This window comes from Artemia sp. Qi Xiang Cuo, chromosome 9, assembly GCF_049724085.1.
Source record: "Artemia sp. Qi Xiang Cuo chromosome 9, ASM4972408v1, whole genome shotgun sequence".
In the NCBI taxonomy this organism is placed as follows: Eukaryota; Metazoa; Arthropoda; class Branchiopoda; order Anostraca; family Artemiidae; genus Artemia; species Artemia sp. Qi Xiang Cuo.
The window spans coordinates 434,772-462,009 of NC_142802.1; the positions used below are offsets into that span (position 1 = coordinate 434,772).

Consider the following 27,238-nt stretch of genomic DNA (forward strand, 5'->3'; position numbering starts at 1 on the left):
AAATACACTTAAGCGCTAGAGGTCCCAAGAAGCATAGCATATAGAGGACCTCGTATTCTAAAAATACAACAAAATAAACACAATATCTAAAATACAACAATATCTCAAAAATATAAACACAATGCGAGAAAAATCAACAAAAAAAACAACAAAAAACAAACAACTGCTACACAATAACCTTTGACTTAATTTTATCCAAACTGAAAATGTCCTGTAATTTATTAAAATTCAAAACCATTAATAATATTATTAAGCAACGGGGCTCTTTAAGCTAAAGTTTTTTAGTACTTTTAAAAAAGCGTCTTATTGTTCTAATTAAACAGCCCTTGTGTTTCAGGAGTCATTCTTAAGGAATTGGGATAAAATTCAAACTTTAGCGTAAAGAGCGAGGTGTTGAGGAGGGGGCAGCCCCCTTTATATGCGTAATAATTTATGTTTGTTTTAGGTTTTCATGCTGCTCCTTACTTTCAGTTGAAAAAACTTGTTTTTTTTTATTTAATTTTTGATCATTTTTTATAGTGCCAGGAAATCTGGCCCCACCTCCACGGAGAAACCTCCTCCCGACGGAAATATGCTCTAGAAAATTCAATCCCGGGGAAAATATACCTCGGACAATTACTCTTAACCACTCTGCGCGTAAAATTGAGAAGGAAAAGAGAAAGCAATACATAAAAAGAAATTTGTATAAGAATTCTGGAAAATTCCCCCTATGTACAATTTCCCTTGACAAGTTCACCCCTTAAAACTTCCCTCCCCATGGAAAATTTCCCCGTGGAAAAACACACAGCAGAAAATTGTCCCCCCCCCAACCCGAATATGTATGCCTACATCCAAATAACAAATGCTATGCGCAAACAATGGGCAAATTTTATAAATTAAGTAGCTTTCACCTGGAGCTTGGGGCAGGGGGGTCGTGTTATAGCCCAAGGCATATTTATCGGACCTTTTAACTATGATGAAAAAAATAGCCATCTCGACATTTTGATACGACGATTTTGGGAAAAAAGCGGCGGGAGAGAGGGCCTAGTTGCCCTTCAATTTTTTCGGTCACTTAAAAGGACACTAGAACTTTTAATTTCCATTCGAAAGAGCCGTCTCTCAATATTCTAGGACCCCTGGTTCGATACGATCACCCCTGGGAAAAAAAAACAAATAAATAAACACGCATCCGTGATCTTTCTTCTAGCAAAAAAAAATACAAAATTCCACATTTTTGCAGACAGGAACTTGAAACCTCTACAGTAGGGTTCCCTGATACGCTGAATCTGATGGTGCGATTCTCATTGAGATCACTTGACTTTTAGGGGCTATTTCCTCTTTTTTCGAAAATCAGGAAAGTTTTCTCAGGCTTTTAATGGGTAAGACTTTTAATGGGTACAACTTTTAATTGGTAAGACTATACGTAATAAAATTTGTATATTTGAAATCAGCATAAAAAGCCAATTCTTTTGATATTTCTATTTGCATCAAAATTCCTTTTTTCAGAGTTTCGGTTAGCCTACTATTGAGCCGGGTCGCTCCGTACTTACAGGTCGTTACCACGAACTGTTTGACGTCTTTGGATAATTAAAAAAGAAAAAAACTTTCAAAATAAAGGCATTAATTCACAAAAATTAGAGGGAGGGATATATTTTTGAAATTCTAGGCGGGTAGTAATTTTGGGGTTTTCTCGATTAGTTCATTGAAAATACGCAAAAAAGGTAATCTTCAATAAGAACATGAAAAAATAGGACATTTCTCAAAATTTATAAGGGAGAGCCTTGTGAGGCACAATAACCCTACTACTCCTTCTCTGCCCTATCTCCTTTCAAATTGACGGGCTTAGGTGAAAATAAATTATAAAATAGTTAAAGAAGGAAAAGGGCAGATATTTGCTATGAAAAGAACCAATTAGATATAAAATGGGTGAATTTTATAAAACAATCCCATTCTCAAACCGAAATAATTTTTCGTTGAAACTAGCCAACAATGCATAAACTCAAGAATTTACCTAGAAAAAGTTTAAACTCTCATTTGGTGAAAATAATCTTATACACCCAAATATTTTTATGGATATAACTCAAGATATATATCACCTTTGCTCCCCTCTCCCTAGCCAAGCATGTAGATTAACAAACGCTACTCGACTGGATATGTACTGTAACAATAGATTTATAAAAAAAAAAACTACGAAAATTGGTGTTTAAAAAGTATTGAAAATATGTTTTTCACTTCTTAGGTACCTTTTAAGTTGATTTGGTTGCAGAAGTCAGACCAGTTATGTTCCAAGGTTTTCCAAATAGTTCAAATTCAACTACTTATCAACAAGACTTGACAACAATGTACGCATGTGCTAACCTTTCAAGACCTATGCTGCCAATGCCCTTCAATAGTCCTGTCCTTGCTGGAACCACATCTTCCACATCAGCTAATCCCTATCCAGCCAGTATGTGGCATAACAGTGGCTCTGGGAACTTTAGTGGATCCTTTCATGGTGCAAATGATAATCAAGGACAAAGTTATGCTCAAAATTATGACGCTTTTGCATCAAGATTTGGTTCCTCAATACAGCAGCAATTTGGGACACATCGTGAGGCATCTTTCCAAGCGATGCCAACAACACCATTCCAAGCAGCAGCTTTATCAGCAGCTTATGCAGCACAGAATAACCCTTGGAGAGCTTACGATTTTCAAAGCTTCCAGCCAGTGCCATATGGTGAGTACATTATATTTTTTTTCCTTAAATATTTATTTTTGTTCTAAAGACAACATCACCAGCAACTTTGTCATTGCTTATGTAGCTCAGGGGTGGATCTAGAGAAAAATTTTGGGGGAGGCCCAATGTAATAAGGGCACCAATGAGCAAATTCCTTGGGGGGTCGAATGTGAAAAAGCTGCCAAAAATTGACCAAATTGACAAATTTAATCTAAAAAAAAGAGTAAAAAAGAAAACAACAGAATAAGAGGCCGCCAGAAAAAAATCTCGGGGGGGGGTCCGGGGTCCCGCCCGGCCCACCTGGATCCGCCAGTGATGTAGTATTTCATTTTCATAAGAGACTCCCTGGTGATGGAGATTTCCTGCACTGACCCTGCCAGAGTTGAGAACATAAGAGTAGCTCGCGATTGCGCTCGTCATAGTGATGTTCACGGGGAGACGTGGAAATAATGAACTTTTCAAACCACATAAACTAACGATCAAATACCGAGCGGGAGAGCTCCCAGCAGTGGCAATAGCAGAGATGCATTACTCAGGTTGTTATAAGAAGTTTCAGCCTTTTTTATATTCGCTGTATGAAACAGCAGCTGCGTATTCGTTGCTAAAAAGTAATGCTTCACCTCATGATTAAGCCAGGGGCGTAATTTGCTATGGGGAAGGGGGACCAACTACCCTAGTTAGACCTTGCGCCCCCCCCCGCTCCCGACGACTCCAGTTTACTCCCTCAGCTGAAATTTAGTTTCTTCAAAAATCTTGTCAAAACTAAGATAAGCCTGCATAATTCAAGCATCCTCAAAAACGGGTCGGTGTTCTTTAGTATAATTTTCACCTTTATTCCCTTAGCCTTTACTTTTTAGGTTTTTACCGTCATTTTCACTTGATTTGGTAAAAGTGGCTCTAACTTTGCCCCCCCCAGGATTTTGACGAAACTACGCCATTGGATTAAGCCTTATGTTTTTTTACATTCTTTTTCAACCGTTTTAAAATGTTTCTTGAGACTATCGGTATTCAGGGGGGTTAGAAGGTTTGAACTCCCTCCGAAATGTTCTTCCGACTCCTAAGAACCTAACAAAAAGTGAATATAAACCTATTTTTGATGTATTTTTACCCCCCCCCCACCCCGAAATAAAAATTCTTTTGTACCTTCCCCCCTCCCCAAAAAAATCCTAGATATGTCCCTGATCAAGCTGTTGATGCTGCTGCAGATTTCGCCATAAAAAAGACACTAAATATCTTTAACACCACCGCTGTAAAATTTAGAAGGGAAGAACCTTATAACGAATTTCTCGTATAGTATGTACATTTTAGTTATATTCGCCTTGCCAATTTTTACTTCCGAAACCCTTCAGGTCAAACAGTTCGTGGTAACGAACTGTAAGTAAGGAGTGACCCGGCTCAATGGTAACCGAAACTCTAGAAAACGGGTTATTGATACCAATAGATATATCAAAAGAATCAGATTTCAATGCTGATTTCAAATCTATAACTTTCATCAAGTTTAGTGCTACCCATCAAAAGTTACGCGCCTGAGAAAATTTGGCTGATTTTCAAAAAAGGGGGAAAGACCCCCTAAAATTTATAGAACCTTAATGAAAATCATACCATCATATTCAGCGTATCAGAGAACCCTACTGTAGAGGTTTCAAGATCCTATCTCCAAAATGTGGAATTTTGTATGTTTTGCCAGAAGAAAGATCACGGATGCGTGTTTTTTTGTTTTTTGTTTGTTTTTTTTGTTTTATTTTTCCCCAGGGGTGATCGTATCGACCCACTGGTCCTAGAATATTGCGAGAGGGCTCATTCGAACGGAAATCAACAGGTTTAGTGCCCTTTTTAAGTGACCGAAAAATTGGAGGGCAACTAGGCCCCTTCCCACGCTCATTTTTTTCCCAAAGTCACCCGATCAAAATTTTGAGATAGCCATTTTGTTCAGCATGGTTGAAAATATGATAAATATGTCTTTTAGGATGACTTAATCACCCGAAGCTCCCAGAGGGAGGGCTAAAAGTTATGAACTTTACCCAATGTTAACATATAGTATTGGTTATTGGGAAGTATACAGAAGTTTTAGGAGGTTTTTTTTGTGGTAGTGGGAGGGAAGGATGGGTCGGTGGTTATGTTGGAGGATCTGTTCATGAAGGAAGTTTTCATGGGGGAAGGGAAATTGCCATGAAGGGGGCGCCGGACTTGCCAGCATTATTTATTGGTTATTGGGAAGTATACAACCATTTTCAGGAAGTATTTTTTCTGGAGGGGGGGGGGCTAGAGGAGGGGGTCAAGCATGAGAATAGGGCAGGGGAGTAGGGGTGGGGGGGGTCCGGGCCACGGATAGGTCGGGGGCGCCGGCTTTCCAAGCATTAGTTAAAAAACGATCAGAAATTAAATTAAAAAAAACAAGTTTTTTCAACTGAAATGTAAGAAGGAATATTAGAACTTAAAACGAACAGAAATTATAACGTATGTGAGGGGGTTCTCCCCCAAGTCAGTACCTCGCTCTTTACGCTACAGTTTTTTGTTAGTGCTTTCAAAAGAGCTATCTATTCTAATTAAACTGCCTTTGTGATTCAGGGGTTTCTGAATCAAATTTTTTTTTAACTTTTAATGTAAAGAGCGTGGTAATGACTAAGGGGAGAACCCCTTCATATAAGTAATAACATATACGTAAGAAAAAAAACAACAAAAAAACAAGCGATACGGCTCAATAGTAATCGAAACTTTTAAAAACGAAATTTTGATGTCAATAAATGTATCAAAAGAATGTGTTTATAATGCTGATTCTAAATATATAAATTTTATTAAGTTTAGTATTACTCATCAAAGGCTACGAGCCTGAAAAAATTTACTCAATTTTTTAAAGAGGGGGGATATATCCCCAACAAGTGAATGAATTTTAATGAAAATCACACCGTCAGATTCAGCGTTTCAGAAAACCCTATTAAATAGGTTTCAAGCTCATATCTGCAAAAATCTGCAACTTTGTATTTTTTGCCAGAAGAAAATTATACGAATATAGAAGTTAGTTACGTAAGTTAATTTGTAAAGACATCCATTTAGCAAAAGAAAAGTAAAATTTTTATACAAATAAAAGCTGCATTAACTAAAAAACGATCAGAAATTAAATAAAAAAACAAGTTTTTTAAACTGAAAGTAAGGAGCGACATTAAAACTTAAAACGAACAGAAATTAGTCCGTATATGAAAGGGGCTGTCCCCGCCTCAACGCCTCGCTCTTTACCAAAAAGTTTGACACTGTCTCACACCTTTATTTTTTAAACCAAAAAAAAACTTTAGCGTAAAGAGCGAGGCGTTGAGGAGGGGACAGCCCCTTTCATATACGGAATAATTTCTGTTCGTTTTAAGTTTTAATGTCGCTCCTTACTTTCAGTTTAAAAAACTTGTTTTTTTTATTTAATTCTCTCTTAAGGACGTAACAAAATGAAAAGCGATTTTCGCTAAATGCAAACAGAACATGAAAAGGAATCTTCGAGGATTTCATGAATTTTGGTACGTAAAACAGTGGTCCATATTAGCCCAATAGTAGCCGAAAGTCTAAAAAAAGAATTGGTACTTACCTATTATATAAAACACACCCGATAAGTGAAAAAAAGAATTGGTACTTGTCTACTACACAAAACACCCTCGAAAAGTGAAGTTTGGTGAATGCTAATGAAATACAACAAATATGATGAAAAATACAATGCTCTAGTAGCAAAATTATATAAAATACCACAACTTTTTGTGGAAGGGGGGACGCCCAGAGCACGTAACCTAAAATAACCTAACCAAAATACCAACTAAATATTTAATTTAAAAAAAAACTATAACATGGTTTCTCAACGAGCCGAAGGTTAGTGTCTGGTATAAACAGCATGAAAAACCGGGTATTCGCAATACAAGCTCTCAAGTGTGTTTTATATTTTAGACAAGTACCAAGGAATTTCTATGACAATTATTACATCAAAACAAATGTTTTTTTTTATGCTGATTCCAAATATGTAAAGCTCATTACGTTTAATTTTACCCATCCAAAGCTACGAGCTTGAGTAAATTTGCCTGCTTTTCGGTAAGGGAGAAACACCGCCTAAAAATAAGTGATCTTAATGAAAATCACAGCATTAGATTGAGAATACCAGAAAATTCTACTACAAGTTTCTAAGCTCCTATTTAAAAAAATGTAGAATTTTTGATTTTTTGCCTGAAGTAAGATCGCTGATGCGTGTTTTTTTGTTTTCTTCTTTTTTCTCACGGATGGTTGTATCGAATCAATATTCTTAGAAGATCGAGAGAGGGCTCATTCAAATGGAAATTACAGTTTCTAGTCGCCTTTTTAAGTAACCAAAAAAATTGGAAGGCAATTAACCCCCCTCCCACACCTCATTTTTTCCTGAAGGCATCTGATCGAAATTTTGTGATAACCATTTGGTTCAACATATTTGAAAGGTTTAATAGCTACGCCTATAGAGAAGACATGATCCCTCTAGGTCCCTGGGGAAAGAGCTGTAAGTTAGGCAATTTACTCATTGTTTACATATAGTATTCGTTCTTGAGAAATATACGAAATTTTTTTTCGGGGAATTTTCTGTAGGGGATTTTACAAGAGGAGAATTTTTCTTTGGAAAGAACGCTTCAGAAAATAATTTTGCAAGGGATTTCAAAGGGGGGTGGATGGATTTCCTAGCTTTACTTGAAAAACCGTTAGAAATTAAGTAAAACATTAAAAGTTTTTTTCAACTGAAAGTAAGGAGCAACATTGAAACTTAAAACAAACAGAAATTATGCCGTATATGAGGGGGAGGGGCCGCCCATTCCTCCTTCTTTGCTTTTTACACTAAAGTTTGACTTTTGGTCTAAATTTGTAAGGTCGAACCTGAATGAATAGTTTTTTTTTTACAAAAGTTTAGGACTTTAGCGTAAAGAGCGAGGGACGAAGAAGGAGCAGCAGCTCTCACGTTTTAAGTATTAATGTGGTCCGTATTTTCATTTGAAATTATTATTCTTTTTTAATTTCTGATAGCGGATGAAGATTTGAGTGTAGAAAAAAGTTTGCTTGCGTTTCAGTATTATTTTACCATTTTTGTAAAATAGAAACTGACATCAAGTGGTGTGATATACTACAAAGAAACTGTTGTGGCACAAGCTCGGTTAAAAAAAAAACCGGTAACACCTTTCTCGAGGCACTGACAACGCTGGTGGACAAAATCCGTTGTAATTCAGTTTTATTTATCTAATAAGCAAGGAGAAGCAAAAACTTGGTTGAATTTAAAAAAACTTAATCCTGCATTTTCGGTGGTGATATCTGACCCAAGAAAATAAGGGGATATCCGGTACTTATTTAGTATCCAGTAAACACGCGATAAGTGAAGTTTTGGTAATGCTAATGAAATAAAACCAAATAGGATGCAAATATAATAGTTTAGAAACAAATTTAGGGTATATATTTACACATTAGGGGAGGGAGAGGGGGGTAAAGCATAGCATATATCGAATACGTAACCTAACCTAGGTACCTTTTTTGCCCCTTCAACCCCCAAAAACTCAAGTTTAAATCTTTGTCACGTAATACCTTACTAGGCAGCCTCACTAGTATACCTTACTAGTAATACCTTACTAGGCAGCAAAAACTTGTTTTTATATAGCATCTTTAAGATTTCGATGCAGTCTTTCTCGTGTGTTTACTGGATTCTAAACAAGTACCAAATTTTAATATTTAAATGAACTTTAGTACAGATATCCTCGTCCATTTTTGAACAGAGGGCTGAATTCCAGACAATTTTTGGGGACTATGGATCTAAAAGCCACATGAGGGTATTGTTTTAGTTATTTTTTTTTTTTTTTTTTTTTTTTTTTATAGTTGATATGGAAGATGTCCCAAGAAAAAATATTTGGTAAGTACAAGAGAAATTGAGATAAGCAGAAGCACATAATTTAATTTTAACTTGTTAAAATTCTCATGCTAAAGGGGGAAATGGTAAGTTGCAAAAAGCCATTAAGGCGACAAAAAACACCTTATTTTGCAATTTGTTTTAGCTGAAAATTCACCACAATTTTCAGGGGCCTACAGGTTCTCTGCAACATTTATCAAGGGTTGATTTATTTCTAAAAAACAGAGTTGCATAAGAAAATTCACTCGGCTTCGTAAAACCGGAGAAGGGGAGGGATGGACACTCTCAAAACAAACAATATAATATCCATAAAGTTACAGCAGTATATTTTGCATCAGAGTTGTGAGAGCCTCATGCTCAAAACTTCAACGTCATCTCTCACAGAGTGATAACCTTTATGTTCTCTGTACATCGTATAAAATTCTAAAACAGTCAATCGATTCAGAAGCATCGAAAACGGTAATATGATATGCCACAGTTTTAACAATACAGGGCTGCATGTTGGAGGGTAATATCTTTTGACATTCAAACAAAATGAAAAAAAATGAAGGAAGAGAGACATGGGAGGGAGGCAAAGCTGGCATAACTTTTTAACCGATCCCTAACCTCTTTCTGTACCAAAACCTACACGTGTCAGTTAACTTGCAATTTCTTTTCGTTATTGTCTTTGTTTCTTCTGACAAAGATTTTAAAGAATCCCGCAAAATTTAAAATTTAGTTTTTTTCTTTATTAGGTGAGCATTCATAGAAACAATGCCCCCGGTGGTCCTGATGACATTTGCCCAGTCTGCTGGCTCGTTAAGTTGAACGTAGGGTTGTATTCCTCTCCCCCCAGCCATCAAGAGAAAACCGCTCGAAAATCTCAACTCCAGGAAAAGTAGGCGGGTACGAAAAAAAAGAACTTTCTAGACACCCATCTGCCTCCCTTGGAAAATTCTTTTAAGCCCCTTACAATTGTAAAGTTCTACTGTCACCACTCTGTAAACCTCTATTTAAGTTCTTTCTATATGCCCTTTTATATTGGCAGATGTAATGGTTTACGTAAATTCCAAAGATAGACGATAAACGTTGGTACATGGTCTTTATTAAATAACGTGAGAATACACATAGAGGAAATAAGGTAGCACAAGAACAACTAACTAGGACGAAGGCGAAAGATGGACTCCCTTTAGAAATGAGCGAAGAATGTAACTTTCCTGGAACGGAAGTTCCAGCCCTGGGAACGACCCCTTTCCCACGACTAGCTTTTAGTCCCAAGAGCTCCCCCTGGACCGCTATCGTTGACGCATAAATGCCCAACTAACTCAGAAAGGAGATACCCGGAAATGCTTCTCGAATTGATGTTAAATACTTTACAGATTCTCCCCCTGTTTTAAGTTAAATTTCCCAAATTTGGCTTATCCCCTTCTCATTAAACCCCCAAACTTTAATTGAATTCAAAACATTCCCTTCCCAAATTATTCACTTCTCGCCTACTAACATTCTACAGCATGAACTAGTAAACAATTACATATTACAAACACTACACAATACTTGCATAAGTAAAAACTTACATAGTATAAACGAACCACACTAACAACAGGAGTCGGAAACTGGATATTTTAACGCTTCATTTTTCTTTGTATACTTTAAAATAGACTTGTTCCCCATACCCCTGAATTTGATGAGGACAAGGAAAGTTGGGATTATGTATAAACTTCGAATTAGGGCAAAATGAATGACCGGGAAAGGCTAATTAATCCTGAAGATACCAGCGACAAATAAATGAAATTGCAGAAACTCTAAAAATCATACCATGCTGCAATGACGTTAAGATACTATTCCCAATAAAATCCTCGGGGTTTTATTGCTGCGGAACGCCTCGGTTTAGACCTATTTGGTTTTTCTCTACTAACTTGTGGTTCGACAAATGGCAGTACTACTGTTGATATCTCTACATAACTATTAGCGCTACGCATTAAAACCATCCCGTGAGGCATCAACCTCATCTCGCGAGATATTACAACCAGCTCCCTGTACCTGGGTAGCCAAACCGCCCTGCGAGGAATCAGTAACATCTCGCAGTGCAACAAAAAAAAACCATCCCGTGAGGCATCAGTACCATCCCACGGGACCTTAAAACCAGCTCCCTTTTCCTGGGTAGCCAAACCGCCCTGCGAGGAATCAGTACCATCTCGCAGTGCAATAAAAAAACCATCCCGTGAGGCATCAGTACCATCCCACGGGACCTTAAAACCAGCTCCCTTTTCCTGGGTAGCCAAACCCCCCTGCGAGGCATCAGTAACATCTCGCAGTGCAACAAAAAAAACCATCCCGTGAGGCATCAGTACCATCCCCCGGGACCATAAAACCAGCACCCTTTTCCTGGGTAGCCAAACCACCCTGCGAGGAATCAGTACCATCTCGCAGTGCCACAAAAAAACCCATCCCGTGACGCATCAGTACCATCCCACGGGACTTCAAAACCAGCTCCCTTTTCCTGGGTAGCCAAACCGCCCTGCGAGGAATCAGTACCATCTCGCAGTGCCTTCTCATTATCATTGAGTCCAAATTTCACCCTCGTCAGCGCAGAAAGAAATTCATCGGAAAAAGAAGACGTGTCTCCTTTCCCCACTATCTGTTCTATCTGTTCATATTGTATTGCAACCTTATACGCATCACCTAAACAAAAAAAAATTCTGCACTATTCTCTAACAAATACCGTTTGTAGGACGGTCTGATCCACTCCTTGAATAAATTTAGAGCAAATCTTCCAAGAACTACACCATCATCCCTGGCTTCTAAGGACACCCTACATGACCTTCCTAATTTTTGCATCCTTCTATAGAATAGATATACCCTTTCATCCTTAAATTGAGCCACGCCTAAAAACTCTGCAACCATTTTGCCTACTATTTTGTCTGGTGTATATACTACAAGTAATCCACCTTTTAAACTTGACAAATTTATAATCGTGGGATCCAGATTCCCAAAAAAGGAGCGAAACAAATCATGGGCCAAAAATGACGCAAAGCTTTTGAATCAGACCAATTTAACAATAACTGAAATTTTTTTAACTTTGCAACAAACTCAATTTTTGTAACTTTGTAACAAATTTTGTAACAAACTTAATTATTTTTCCATTTTCTGACTTTGTGAATGGCGTTACAACGTTAAAAAAAAGGGGTCAATTAGCGATCCTATTACTTGGGACAGTTGAGGCTGTTCTATTGGAGGATTAATTGGGCTGGTGCTCAGGGGAGTTGGAGGGTTTGTTGGGACCCATGTCTTGATCTTTTGAAGGTAATCATAAAGTTCATCTTGATCGAAATCAGGATCATTTGAGTCAAATAAAAGAGGTGGAACTATGCCATTTCCCCTCCACTGTTTTACAAAATCAAAAGCAACCTTTTTGTTATATCCAGTTTCCGCCGGATCGAGAATAGGAATAAAAACTGACATATTGAGATTAAAATTTGAAAAGCAGTTATTCTAAAAATTTAAATATTTGTTTTAAACACCGTTCTTTAATTACGGACGCTAAATTTTGGGCAATAACTTCACTTCTAACAGCAAGGGTATAATAAAATTTACTGGGTTGTTTAATCGTGGTAAATCACTTACGAAAGATAGTCCTTTCCAGATCCAATTGTAGTTGGTTTCAATTAAATCACTAGCGTCAAATGTAGTCACAAATGAGAATTAATTTTCGATTATCGAATTCAAAATGTTAAATTTTGGTTGGAAACTGTCAAATGTAGATCACACGTCAACTGTATAAAATCAGGTAAAATAAACCACCAAACGTAAAATGGCTAAGTGAAGGTAGAAATCAACCGGAGACTTTCAGTTGTAGAAATTTGAATTAGTATGTAGAAGCTATCGCAAGGAAATCCATATTAGGCATTGTGTAACAGCCTATTTCAAAATGTTCATTTAAAAGAAAATGTTTCTCAAGAAGGCGCTTTGAATAGAAAAAAGTTCAATACCTCGTAACATTTCGATGTCTTTTTATCAGTCTTTTGTAGTATTTGCGGCTCAATATCACAAACAATTTTGGTAGCGGGCGAAATAGCTCTTCAATATGTTGCCAGTATTTAGCGTAAGATGTCGTAAGTACTTATAACGGTCACTCAGATGTCACTTGGAGGTTTTCCACTAGTGATATATGCTCCACTAATCTTAACCGCTTGCCACCACTCTGTAAAGTTCTACTGTCACCACTCTGTAAACCTCTATTTAAGTCCTTTCCATATACCCTTTTATATTGGCAGATGTAATGGTTTACGTAAATTCCAAAGATAGACGATAAACGTTGGTACATGGTCTTTATTAAATAACGTGAGAATACACATAGAGGAAATAAGGTAGCACAAGAACAACTAACTAGGACGAAGGCGAAAGATGGACTCCCTTTAGAATTGAGCGAAGAATGTAACTTTCCTGGAACGGAAGTTCCAGCCCTGGGAACGACCCCTTTCCCACGACTAGCTTTTAGTCCCAAGAGCTCCCCCCTGGACCGCTATCGTTGACGCATAAATGCCCAACTAACTAAGAAAGGAGATACCCGGAAATGCTTCTCGAATTGATGTTAAATACTTTACACAATGACCAGTGTGAAGTGAACGCGTATAAGTCTTCATTATAAAAAAAAACAGCAGAGAGAAAAAACTCAATGGAAAAAAAAACACAACAAACGAGACTGCGTCCAGTGGAGAGAAAAGACGAAAAATGTAAAATAACGCGGATATTTTGCCCATATCAAAACAAGGCGTCTTCAGCGCAAGAGAAACACAAGAAGAGCAAGATAATAATAATAAAAAAAAAAACTTAAGATAAAAACAAATAAAACCACCACCAATAAAATACAATTGACACAACTAATCCACCAGCGAAGGGAAAAGACGCTTTTAGAGTTACTTCAGTAAGAACACTAAAGCAACTGAGATAAAAATATTAGAATATCTTATCTATTATTATTTTTTACCTCAGTTGCTTTGGTGTTCTCACTGAAGTAACTCTAATAGCTTTTTTTCCCTATTTGTATATAGTTTTAGTTTTTTTTTATTATCTTGTTCTTCTTGTACTGAAGACGCCTTGTTATGACACAGGCGAAATATCCGCGTTGTTTTACATTTTTCGTCTTTTCTCTCCACTGGACGCAGTCTCGTTTGTAGTTTTTATCATTGAGTTTTTTTCTCTCTGTTGGATTTTTCCATGGCTGGCCAGTTCGGCTTAAGATCATTCAGTCTTCATTATTGAAAAGAGGCTTGGTCTTACAGGCCCCCGCTCCCTATGAATAATATTTTGTAATTTAATGATGAACACATGACCAATTTTAGTAGCAAGTACTCATGGGAAAATTAATTCTTATACAGATTTTCCTTACTCCGCACCCTCAAACTGAACTGTCAATATTTTTTATGAAATCTTTCAAGCCTTGAAATTTGATAGGACTGTAGGCTCTTGCCCACAAAAAGAAACACAGATCGGCATCACTCCTTCAAAGAAACACCCCTTTGCACTAACCAAGAATGTTTTAATTGGTGTAGAGACATTTAGCGCCGAAAAAGGATACTGGAATCCATTTTGGCAATAAAGACAAAAAACAGATCACTTTCGAGTGCAGCCTTAAATCTACTAGCAATGAAAGCCGACAATAATTTGGAAGTCTGGATTTTAAATCTTTTGCTTTTCAGATTAAATAAAAAAAAGTGATAGCGCAAACAAGCGCTTGGGCACCCACATGGAACTTTTGCAGAGGAGGGGTAGTCCTGCAAATAACTTCAGAGGCGTATTCATTTCTTTTCTCAATGCTATAATAATTCTTAGAATGTCTATGCGTTCTTGGTTTCAAGGGGGAGGGGAATGCCTCTTCTATGTTCACCACTGAACTTTAGGGGGGAAGGTACCTAAAGTTTTCTCTGGAGAGAGCCCTTTGATTCAAATAATTGGCCAGATATCCAAACCGTCAACCTTTCCAACATGTTTTCCCAAAATTTATCTACAGGTGTCATTATTTTTTTTCTAAACAAAGAGCAAATTTCTTAAAATACAACACAGTCTAAAAATCTCGTTCGTCCCGAGGTTAGGCTTAAAGAAGATAAAAGCGCAAAACAAAATTTTTTTCTCGTGAATTTTACTTCAAAAGGTTATATTTTGTTTTCGTCTTCTTTTCTGAGGACTGAAGACGACTTGGCGGAGGTCCTCTTTGAAATATCAAAATATTGAGGTATTGAGAAGGGGTAACCCCCTCATATACATAATAATTTCTGTTCATTTTAAGTTTTGATGTTGCTCCTCGCTTTCAGTTGAGAAAACTTATTTTTCTTTATTTTCATTTCTGATAATTTTTAAATAATGCCGGGAAATCTGGCTTCCCCTCCATGGAAAATTCCGTCCCTCAATAAAAATCCCTCCATGTAACTTTCTTCCCACATAAAATTTTCCCCGTCCTCTAGTAAAAGGTGCTCCGGCAGAAAATTTCCTCTGGAGAATCTATCCAGTGGAAAACTCCCCCATGGAGAATTTTCCCCGTGGAAAATCTCCCCACCTACGGAAAGATACTATAAACAATTCCGACCCGGTAGATATTTCCCTTGGACAATTCCCCTTAATATCTCCACATGTAAAATGAAATATGTAAAGAGAAAGTAAGGCAAATAAAAAGAGTTTTGTATAGGAGTCTCGGCAAATTCCTCCACTGTAAAATTTCCTTTGGAAAGTTCACCTTCTCGGGAACTTCCCTCCCTACGGGAAATTATCCCCGCAGAAAATCCCCCCGCCGAAACTTCTCCCCCTCCCCCAAAAATGTGTGTATACTTGCAAGTAAAAAATACTATACGTAAGCAATGGGCAAATTTCCTGACTTACAAATCTTTCCCCAGGGGCTGTGGGGGGTTATGTTATCCTCAAAGACATAGTTACTAGGCTTTTCAACTATGCTGAAGAAATGGCTATCTCAGAAATTTGATCAAATGAATTTTAGAAAAAAAGATGGGTTGGAAGGGGGACATCTGCCTTCCAATCTTTTTGATAACTTAAAAAGCGCCATAAAACTGTTAATTTCCGTTCAAATGAGCTCTTTTCTTGATATTCTAGGACTATTGCATCGCTGGGAAAAAAACAGACATCTTTCTTCAGGCAAAAAATACAAATTCAACATTCTTGCAAATGAAAGCTTGAAACCTCTACATCAGGGCTCTCGGATACGCTGAATCTGATGCTGATTTTCGTCAAGATTCCTTGACTTTTAGGGATGTTTCCTCCCTTTTTCGAAAATCAGGCAAAAATTCTCAAGCTCGTAACTTTTGATACGTAACACTAAACTTCATGAATATTATATATTTGGAATTAATATAATAAGCCGATTCTTTTGAGTACTATTGATAGCAAAATTTAGATTTTTAGAGTTTCGGTTACTATCACTCCTTACTTACAGTTCGTTACCACGAATTGTTTGACTGAAATAAAAAAAAAATCAGTAAAATTTTGGTAAATTCTATCAAACTCTGTAAAATTATGATACTTCTCACCGTAAATTTAGTAAAAATATATTTTCTATCTTACCGGTTGGCTCAATGAATTTTGATGGATACATTCAAATATAATGAGTTTTACATATTTGAAAATACCAATACAATCCAGTTTTTTTTATGTTAGTAATCAGAATCCCTATTTTAGAGCTTCGGTTACTATTATTACAGGCCGCTCTTTGTTTAGAGTTGGTTACCCTGGACTGTCTGATTTCCAGACCCGTTCCTAGGGTTGGTGGTGCCCAGCCATAGGGAAAATTAGAAATTATACACCCCTCCTGACTCAAATATAAGCACAAAAAGCATAACCAAGTTTAAAAATTTGATCATAGTGGGCAGCCCCAAAGACACGGCCCTCCAGCCAAGCCGTCAGGGGCAGCTGCCCATGCCCCTCCCCTTTGAACAGCTCTGCTGACTTTACATTCTTAGCATATAAAAATTGCTTTCTTTTTGTATGAAGAGTAAGCCACCTTATCTTTATTAAATAAAAAAAACACAAATTTTTTCTGCAAATCCCTACATTGCTGTTGCACAGTTTTTTTTGGCTACTTAAAAAGGGCACTAGAACCTCCAATCCTTTCTGAGTAGCCATCTCCCGATACTTTAGGACTATTATTTCGATACGATCATCCTTGGGGAAACATCCTTAGGGGAAATATCCTTGGGGGAAATCAAAACAAACAAACTACAAATAAAGACGCATGCGTGACCATGCTTTTCGGAGAAAAGAACACAAGCTCCTATTTTTGTAATTAGTGGCTTGAAATCTCTTCAACAAGGTTTGGAGCTCAATTTAAAAACTCAATTTGATGTTTCAATTTTCATCAAGATCACTCACATTTTTTTCGGTCCTTTCTTCCTTTCTTCCTTTTGAAAATCAAAGATCTAAAGCGAAACTGACCAGCCATGACAAAAAAAAACAAACAAAGAAACGCATATAAAGACTACAAACGGGTCTATGGCTCGTAAATGGAACCCCCCTTTATTCCAAAATATAGGCAGAATGCATGGTGTAGGATATTCTATAGTTTTCATTTTTCCATTTTTATTATTTTTTTTTTCTTGTTTTAGGGGTTTGAGTTATCTTAGAAAGCAGGGCGGATTTTGCCAACGGGCTGCTCATTTATACCAAATTATTTGGGTGATTTTGCTCTTAAAATTATTTAATTTTTTGTTCTTTACCAACTGGGACTAATCTTGTGTTTATTGACTTTTATATCACATATTTCCATCAGGTCCTTTGCCCTAATAAAACAATGAGCTAGTACAGTAATGACGTTTCACGCCACTTTTCTAACGAATCAAATTTTTTATCTGACTGGCAGAGAGAAATTCGAGAGGGGCCCTCTCCCTCCCCCATACGTGACGCTCCTGCAGACAAGTACAGTGCATGATACCAGTTCATCCCGGATATCGAGAACTTGTTCACTAGGCGTATATCGGAAGGTTTTCTAGTTTGAAGTACCTTTATGGGGCCCTTCTTAATAACTTCGTTTAAATAACATGGAGTCCAATTCTCAGCCAGGACCAAGCAAACATAAAACTGACAGAGCTCATTATTCCAAATAAGAAAGCAATAGAACGCTTTCAAAAAATCATAAAGCCCTGTCAAACAGTTCGTGGTAACGACGGTAAGTAAGGAGCGACCCTGCTCAATAGTAACCGAAACTCCAAAAAAATGTTATACCAATAAATGTATCAAAAGAATCGGCTTTTTATGCTGATTTCAAATATATAATTTTCACTAGGTTTAGTCAGTAGGGAGCATCTATTGAATTCTGGGCCTTTATGTTCCCTGGCAGCTTTCCATGACGGGTTACCAGACTGGTTATTTGGCAGTGTGTAATGTGGTCAAACAGGTTTTTTTCTGTTTTTGTTGTCAATTGCTAAATGAATGTACGTCATGAGTTCACATTCAAATTCTTAAAAAAACTGGTATGATATAAAGTAGTCAAACATGTTTTGAGGGCATGCATGAAATTATGTAACTCAACCAAACTAGTTTTGAGGCACCATCCGTTTTTTATGAGCCAATCAGAGAGCGGAGGTTACTCCATATACGATAACTTGATTTGTGGTTGGGATTTGAATAAAAGGACTGATTTTCATTACAATTCATATTAGTAAGATAATTGAATTCAAAGAGAATAGTTTATTTGAGAGGATATTAGTGGAGAAAAAAAAAATGAGTCGTGCATTTACATTGTCGGATAATAATGATGGAGCTGAAAACAGCAGCAACGATATAGAAGTACCCAATGTGGCTGTGGAGATAACCGCTGGCTCTAGAATATGTCTTGAATGGGACACCATGTATGCTAGATACGTGATATCATTAAGCAAGTTTAAACAGGAGGAGCAACTATGTTTTGCTGGAAAAGTGAATGTTCTCCATATAAATAAACTTCGGTCAGCATTAGATGTCCTATCGAAATATATTGATGAGAACAAAATGCATCAGTGAATACTGTTATTGTAATTATTTTCAATAAAATTGTTTCTAAATCAAAGGTATTTTTCTTTCTATAGTAGAATAGAGTACAAAAAGAAATTCTTGTTAGTCTGAAGTTGGTTGTGAGAGTGTTAGGACTCTACAAAATGGATAGATTTGAGAAAGAGCGAATCATGGGGAATCTAGTGTTTATGAAAAAACGTTTGATTCTAGATGACGATTTTCTAGAGCTGTCTATTCAAAGAAATATATTTTCTCAGGGACTGCTTGTCGATATAATGAAAACTGATTCTTCATCCTTAGACTATTGTATGAGGCTTCTACGTCGTGATTCAAATGCATTTAGGACTTTTTTTTCATGAGAAAGATGGTGCTCAAGGATGATTTACTCCTCTCTCTCTCTCTCTCTCTATCTCAGACAATTTTTGTTGTTGCTAGCTTAGTTTCATTGTGGCAGTGAGAGTGTCAACACATGAAATAATGTTCCATACATGTCCGCTATGTATGTACACACTGGGCAGTTGTTCATTATGTGAGAATTGCACAATTATTGATAAGTATAAAGAAAAGTGTAGATTATGCTACCCGGGTAAATTCCATAGAGGATATGCTGTACAAACTTAAGATTGTAATTTCTGTATTAAAGAAGTGTCTGACTCTCATCCTAGAGTGTCCTCAATCTCCAATTGCAACTATGATAAATGTAATCAGTGGGAGAATAAATAACCCGTAATAGTTGGAAAGAATCCTAAGCGTGATTTTTGTTGATTGCTACGAGATTGGTATCGTCGTGGTTTTAGATTGTTCTGGGAGGAAGAGCCGGGTCAGCGATTCAACTGCTGGAACAACAAAAGAATATGGTTTTTACGTCATCGTTGTAAAGACAATGGATCTTATGATTAAAAGCCCACTGATTTTTTGTTGGCTATGAAGGAATGTGATTCGCCACTTGAGGACACTGTTTGTAAAATCGATTCAAATAAGAAAATTGAGCAATGTGAATTCTATAGAATGAATGAAAATAGTGCCATTGACTATGCAAAGAGATATGACAAGCGTGAAGTTGCACTCTACTGTAGAAAAAGTGACCCTGACATTGCAGTACATCAGGATCAGTACACTGTGAATTCGGATAATCTACCTGCACTAGTTGTTGTCGACAAATACCTAGTAGAAGATGAAATCTAAAGAGTAGAAAAGTCGTTTTATCATGTATATAAATTTTTATTAATAAACAATTTCACATACATTTTTAGAAAATTTTATTCGTAGGGCACTAAAATCAATATTAAATACGCTTGTAACTATATTTTCCACTAGAAAGTCATTCAATCGAAGTAAGTCAACGTAGATGTCGAGAAACTGCTTGTAGGTGTAGCCACGACATCTGAACATGAAAAAGAATAGTGCATGAAAGCCACATGTCTTAGTCGTTAAATCTTGTACACTTCGTTGATTTTTAATAATAGTTTTCCCACTGCTTTCAATAAAGTTGCTGATGTATGGAGTATAGAATTAATACGATAGGCCAAGAGGATCAAAAAATTCAATATTCTTCGCTGTTTGAAACATACATAGCCAATGGCCGGTCTTCAAAGTCGATGGACTGCTATTAACAATGATTAGGGTATTGTTAACACCTGGAAATTTTTTCAATGAAGTCCGAAGGTATGCAATAGGACTTGTACTGAGATATTTATGGATCCATACTAAATATACTGATTATTTGGGTTGTGTTTATGGTGCTAATTCTAGTAGAATACTGCCGTCGGGTTTGATTTCCCAATAGGTTTCAAATTGACTCAGTGATATTAGAATGATACTCTCAGTCAAAGCATCAGCAAATGTACACTCTAAACCTACATTCCCTGTTCTTACTATGCTCAAATCCGGAGTCCCCGACAAGTCCAAAACAATTACTCCATGATTTTTAGAAGACATTGAATCAGTTATTCATTTTCAAATAGTTGAGATTCATGATCTAAGGATTGCATGGTCAAGTCGTACAGAGTTCTATAGGATTTTTGTCAAATGATAGAGTGTACAATGGAATACCATTCACTTTGCACACAAGGCTAGATAGACCGAAAAAATTAAAATCGTGGTGGGATTCAGTCCAGGATCCAACAGCACTGCCATCCTTTAAACAGACCAAATTCGCTTTCGACGGGATATCCTTATGGATAAATGATGAATTACAATAATTACGAGAGTTGGTGCCAATGTGACGTTTATTGGCGATCGTAGAGAGGAAGATAAGTTGGATGTTATCTCTATAAGTACTTAGCCTTCCAATTACTAATGTACCAGAGCTCATAACTTGTTGTTTTCGGACGTGGAGAATTGCCGATTTGATAATGACATTTGCATCGGGTGCTGCAGGAAGTGTTTTTCTCAAAATGAAATTCGATGGGGGCCAGCTGTAACTTTATGTCAATCTTGACATTGGGGGTAGCCATTGGGATATATTGAATATCTCATGATTTAATTTTCCAACAAGATGATACTCTTGGGTCACTGCAGTAGTCAACTCACCATCAGTATCAACACCTGATCGATATTCATAGCCCAATGATTGTCCTCTCAACTCCTTGTATGCCTTTGGTGTCATCATCATAAATTGTATGTAGCTTGCATAGTTTGATCAATTATTGCTAGTGCTCCCCAATGTTCCAGCAATAAAAACATTAGTTTGTTCAAATAGGTTGTGTAAAATACATTTTTCGCAGAAGAGACAGTCGGCATCATTTGGAGTTGTACTATCTGTTCTTTTCTTCACCACAACATTTACATCAATAAATGTTGATGACAAATCAATGAAATAGTTTTCATTGAAAAATTTTTGAAAGTGTATATTTTCCGAGAGGGGTTGTTGGGGATGAAATTGTTCATAGTAGCCGTTCTTGACACTGACAGCAACATTTTCAGCATTGAATAGATTCAATGAGGAACTAATTGATGGATATGCTTCCTTGTGGGGGAGATAAGTCATCTTAAGAGAAGAAATCCTTCTTTGATCTAACAATCTTTTTCTTTTTGTTCTTCTGCTTATTGGTCTTCCTTGTTTTATTCCTCAAAGTCCTTGTTGATGTCCTTCGCATCCCGCCTGGGTTGAGACTGAGGAGTGAATGATGCTCTCGCGTCTTTTTCAACCCATCCCCATTTTGTCGAGATTTTAATTGCTCACCAACGGCTCTTTCTGAAGATCTAATATTTTCCTTAACACTTTCCTTGAAATTCTTGCCCGACCCCCAGTCATGTAATGTGGGGGCAGCAAAATTTGATGCAGCAGGCACAAGATATTTTCTGGCAAGAGGTAGTGAAGAACGAAAGAACCTAGCAAACCAGCTACCCAGAACACATCCAGAACTTGTAATACGAACCTTTTAGTAGTCAAATCTATTGCTTATTTGACGTGGATTCAAAGCAGCGACAGAGCAATCGATATCGGGGTAGACAAATGGAATTCTTCTATTGTTCATTTTAGGTGATGGTGCTGGTTTCGCCGACAAAGGGTCGAAAATGACATGTAACCACTGCTAAGCCTTTTGTTATTGCTAGAGTATCACCCAATTCACTTCTTAGTGTTAACTGACAGAGTTCCAAATACGAAGTGTTTACAGGAACATACTGAAGATGCTTTATATTATAGTGATGAACAAGTTCATGAGTTGTTTTTCGTTCAAGAACACGTAGGAGGGGGACATTTGAATTACCAACTCTCGATGTTTCCACAAAGGATGCATAGAGAAATATGCAAGAGTCCGAGGCGAAACCAGGTGGATAATCAGCAAAAATAACTTGATCCATCCCGTAAACGGCCCCAGCATTTTTCCCATTGATCGTATTCTGTTTAAAGCCAAGAACGTTTCTCAGATTATCATTGAGAATAATTATTTCAGTGTCAACAGGTGAGGTAATGTAAATCCTATCATGTTCCATTGAATAATTAAAAAGGAATTTACCATTCCTACAATATGAGATTTTTCTATTGATTGTACGACACAAATCTGTCATATTATCGTATTCAATATATTTCATTTTGGCATGTGGAAATTCGCTAAATTTAAGTGCTTCAACCCATTCATAGTCTACAAAGAGTGACCAATCTAATGGTATAACTTTAAAGTCATACATATGATCATTTCTGAGGATATCATGGGTATTTTTGAGAATATAATCGACAAGATCAACTTTATACGCACTGTCAAATTCGATGGCGGGGGACAGTTTCTTCTAAAAATCACTTGTCGTATTCAAGTTGTTGTAGAGAGGATCGGAAACACTGGACATAAAAGTTACATAGAAATCACTGGGCATTGTCAATATCTTCAACACAGATCTAAGAATCAAGCTCAGAGTTGTACCCTAGCCCCAGAACAAGTAACTGTTTCCTACCCCTGCGAGTACGAGTCTTTAATATCTTTTCAATTTGATAGATTTCACTATTATTTTTAACTTTTTGTAGTTCATAGTCATAAAAGCCGCTGAAAATCTCTTCTTCTTTGGTATCACGCAGACGATAAGTTATGAGTTTAGTGTCTAGTATGTTTGCCACTTTATAAAGTTCTGTAGACCACAAGTAAGTCCCCTTTTCAATAACATTAGTTGTTCTATTTATTCGAACAGTATCACCAGCATTTAATTTTTTTTCTTCTTGACAATCGAGTCTTTGGAATATTGTTTACGAAAATAGTCAATTTCATCATGATACAACTGATAGAATTCCATTAGCGTTTGTCTGTACAATAATCGATGAGCTCGCTGATTATGGATGAGCATGATTTTAGCCAGATATTGAATAAATGCTAGTTTGATATTCAATGTACAATATCTTGAAATTAAAAGTCGAATAGTTCTTATCAATCGTTCGGCCAATGCAGTCTTTATAGGACTATGACTATCATAGAGCAGTGTACTAAATTTTACTAGTACTTTTGCAACATGGGGGTTAACAAATTCACTACCGCGATCCATTTAAATTTTTTATATGAATCCTGTTCGAGAATACTTTCAATGGCCTTAGCAACTTCAACGCACCTCTTTAAGCGCAATGGAGTTGCATATGAATAGTGACTAAAAACACCGATTGTAATAAGAATGTTCTTTCATGGTGTATTGTGACGTCGTTGAATCTCATCTAGAGTTAGGACATATTCTTGCATAATATGCAATGGGAAAAGGCTATAGTTTTTCGATAATGATTGGCACGAAGTGTATGATTTCTATTCAGAGTGTAACTTAATTCATTTTGTAGATAGTCTTGTACACTTTTAGTGTGAACACCAGTGACCTTGGAAAGAGTGGTGGGGGAACTTAAACTCCCCACCTCACCAATTTTTTCTTAAACACCTTTCAGAACTTCAACCATCTTGAACGTAAACACGTTGTGTAACGTCCGCTACCCTTTTGTATACTGGGGGCTGGTGGTGGTGGTGACGTTGACTTGATACGTCTTCACTTTTGTCTAGCTATCAGTGGTGTGCTAGTATTTTCCAAAATTGACTTAAAATTTTCTTCTTCTTCCTCTTCACGTTTTAATGGTGTTGTTGAAAATGGTACATTTTCATTTAATTTTTTTTCGAATTTGTCTATTGTTAATAAGACTTTTGGGGAAGTTTAATGTATTTAGAAAGTTGTATATATGAGAGTAAAATGATAATAGTCCTTTATGATTTTTAACCATACCAAGTATTAAAAAATACTACATTGAAAAAAAGCATATTAAACATGAAAAAAATACATTTTTTTTAAAATTTATCTATAATAAAAAATACAACATTTACATAGGCACAGAGAGAAAAAAAACACTTAAATAAATACTTTTTTTTTTATTTACTTATAGAAAAAATACAACATTTATTAGATTAAAGCACTTAAAATAATATCAATTTTTTTTAATTTCAATGAAACATTTACAAAAGCACAAAAAAAAAATCTGCTCTAAGTAAAAAAAAAAGATAACTTTGGTAGTGGCTGGCGGTGCCCCCCCCCCCACTGGCGGCCCGGGGAGGGGGGGGGGGGCGGCCGCCAGCGGGGGGGGGGGGCGCACCGCCAGCCACTACCAAAGTTATCTTTTTTTACTTAGAGCAGATTTTTTTTTGTGCTTTTGTAAATATACATGTTTCATTGAAATTAAAAAGTGATATTATTTTAAGTGCTTTAATCTAATAAATGTTGTATTTTTCCTATAAATAAATAAACAAAAAAAATGTATTTATTTAAGTGTTTTTTTTCTCCCTGTGCCTATGTAAATGTTGTATTTTTTATTATAAATAAATTTAAAAAAAAAAGTGTATTTTTTTCATGTTTAATGTGGGTTTTTTTTTTAATGTAGTATTTTTTTTAAGTATTGTTAATTTTTTATGCATATAATAAAATAAAATATGATTCTTTATTCGTCTTCTTCTTATTATTATTATTATTCTTTAATGGAGTAGTAGTAGTAGTAGTAGTAGTAGGGAAATTATTGAGTCATTAGACAGCTATAGTCTACAGTTAGTTGTTCAGGTGAACTGTTGAAGGGAACATGTATCAATTTGAAACACTGTTCAGATCGTTTCTGTGTGGACCGTCAATGTCCGGCAAAACAACACTCTTAACCAAAATAATTAAAAATTGCGATAAAATATTTGTGGAAAAGCCGAAAAAAATCTACTATTGTTACAGTATTTGGCAGGAGTCATATGATAAAATAAAAGCAATTGCTGCCACCTCGGGATTGGTGCAGATACAATTCATACAGGGACTTGATGTTTTCAGCATTATTGAACCAAACTCTTCACTGATCATTGACGATCTGGCTGAATCTTTTGAACAATGGTCCCAGGAAATGCTACAATTGTTCACTGTTCGCTCTCATCATGAACAGATTTCCGTTACTCTGGTTCTACACAAAGTCTTTCATCAGAGCAAATGTATGCGAACACTTGCATTGAACTGCACCTACTATATCATCTACAGAGTTGTTCGAGATTCCAGCTCGCTAATAACACTCAATACACAAATCTATCCAGGTACACCAAATTTTCCGCTCTCGAAATAAAATCAGGAAACTAATGAACCCCACGGCTACATCCTGTTAGTTCTGAATCAAAATACACTCATAGATGTGACTTCGTTCAAATATATTTTGACAATAAAATCACATAATATCTCCCCGTGAACAGTAAAAAGACCTATTAGTCAGTATCATGACATCGAAGAAACTACATGAAAATAGACATCTGTTTTCAGTTCTAAGTACTTCAAAACACTCGCTTAGGAAAACAATAATCAAACATGGTATTGACAATGATTTCATTAATCTAATATCTGAACTTTGTTTAAATTTGACCGAGGGTAATGTTCAACTGCCAGAAGCAGTTAAGCAACAGGCAAAGCAACATCGTTCCATTGTACGTGCATTGGCCTCTAAAAACAAAGGAAATAATTTTAAAAAGAAACGACTTCTTCAGACGGGCGGTAGCTTTTTCAAACTTTTACTGCCAATAATTTCACGACTTGTAAACAGTTTTCTCTAGAGAATGGCAAAACCCTATAAATTGACTCCAATAGAACTCGCTCTCTCACCCGTGGAACACTTTGAGAACAATCTGAGTAAATTCCTTGACAATGAGAATATTGAGGATGATAAAAAAACTGCTTTTACTTCAAGATGCACTTCGCCGAGTGGACAAACATAAGCCCTATCGTGTGAAGGTCACTGCTGCTGCTGCTGCTGCTATTGATCACAAAAAAGAATCATCTCCTCAAAAGTCTGCTGGAACACAATTAAAGACGGAAGAATTGTATTAATTTGTATTGAAATTTGTAAATCTAATCCCCAACTAATATCGGAAACAACGAAAACGGATCTTTGTTCACCTCTTGAATTGGGGTCAAGATCAAGTTATGGTTGAGAGCATTGGGGAAAGGATCGTAATCTTGGGCGAGACTCATAATCTACTCGTCGTAATCAACGACTTGGTTGCAGCCTGCACAAGACATTTATCCCTATGAACTCAACTATGCAGTTTTATACATACATTAAACTTCCCCATAAGTCTTATTAGCAATAGACAAATTCTAAAAAAAATAAATGAACATGCATCATTGTCAACACCACCATTAAAATATGAAAATGAAGAAGAAGAAGATTTTAAATCAATTTTGGAAAATACTAGCACACCACTGATAGCTAGACAAAAGCGAAGACATATCAAGACAACGTCACCACCACCAACCGCCAGTATACAAAAGGGTAGTGGACGTTACACAACGTGTTTACATTCAAAATGGTTGAAGTTCTGAAAGGTGTTTATGAAAATATTGGTGAGGTGGGGAGTTTAAGTTCCCCCACCACTCTTTCCAAGGTCACTGGTGTTCACACTAAAAGTGTAAAAGACTATCTACAAAATGAATGAAGTTACACTCGGCATAGAACTCATAGACTTCGTGCTAATCAATATCGAAAAAATAAAGCCTTTTTCCCATTGCATATAATGCAAGCAGATCTCCTGACTCTAGATGAGATTCAAAGACGTCACAATACACCTTACAAGTACATTCTACTTGCAATCAGTTTTTTTAGTCGCTCTGCATATGCAGTTCCATTGCGCTCGAAGAGAGGTGTTGAAGTTGCTCAGGCTATTGAAAGAATTCTTGAGCAGGATTCATATAAAAAAATTCAAACGGATCGTGGTAGTGAATTTGTT

General features: G+C 36.6%; 1 protein-coding gene across 3 annotated transcripts in view; it reads left to right on the plus strand.

Annotated features, from left to right (window-relative positions):
• LOC148948195 (GATA-binding factor 3-like) overlaps positions 1-27,238 on the plus strand; it is a 98,281-nt gene that overhangs the window by 20,910 nt on the left and 50,133 nt on the right. For all 3 annotated transcript variants that reach the window (XM_089093810.1, XM_089093811.1, XM_089093812.1), the window contains exon 2: positions 2,219-2,695. In XM_089093810.1, the coding sequence (XP_088949936.1) occupies positions 2,260-2,695 (436 nt within the window). In that variant the 5' untranslated portion in view covers positions 2,219-2,259. The remainder of the gene's footprint in view (positions 1-2,218; positions 2,696-27,238) is intronic.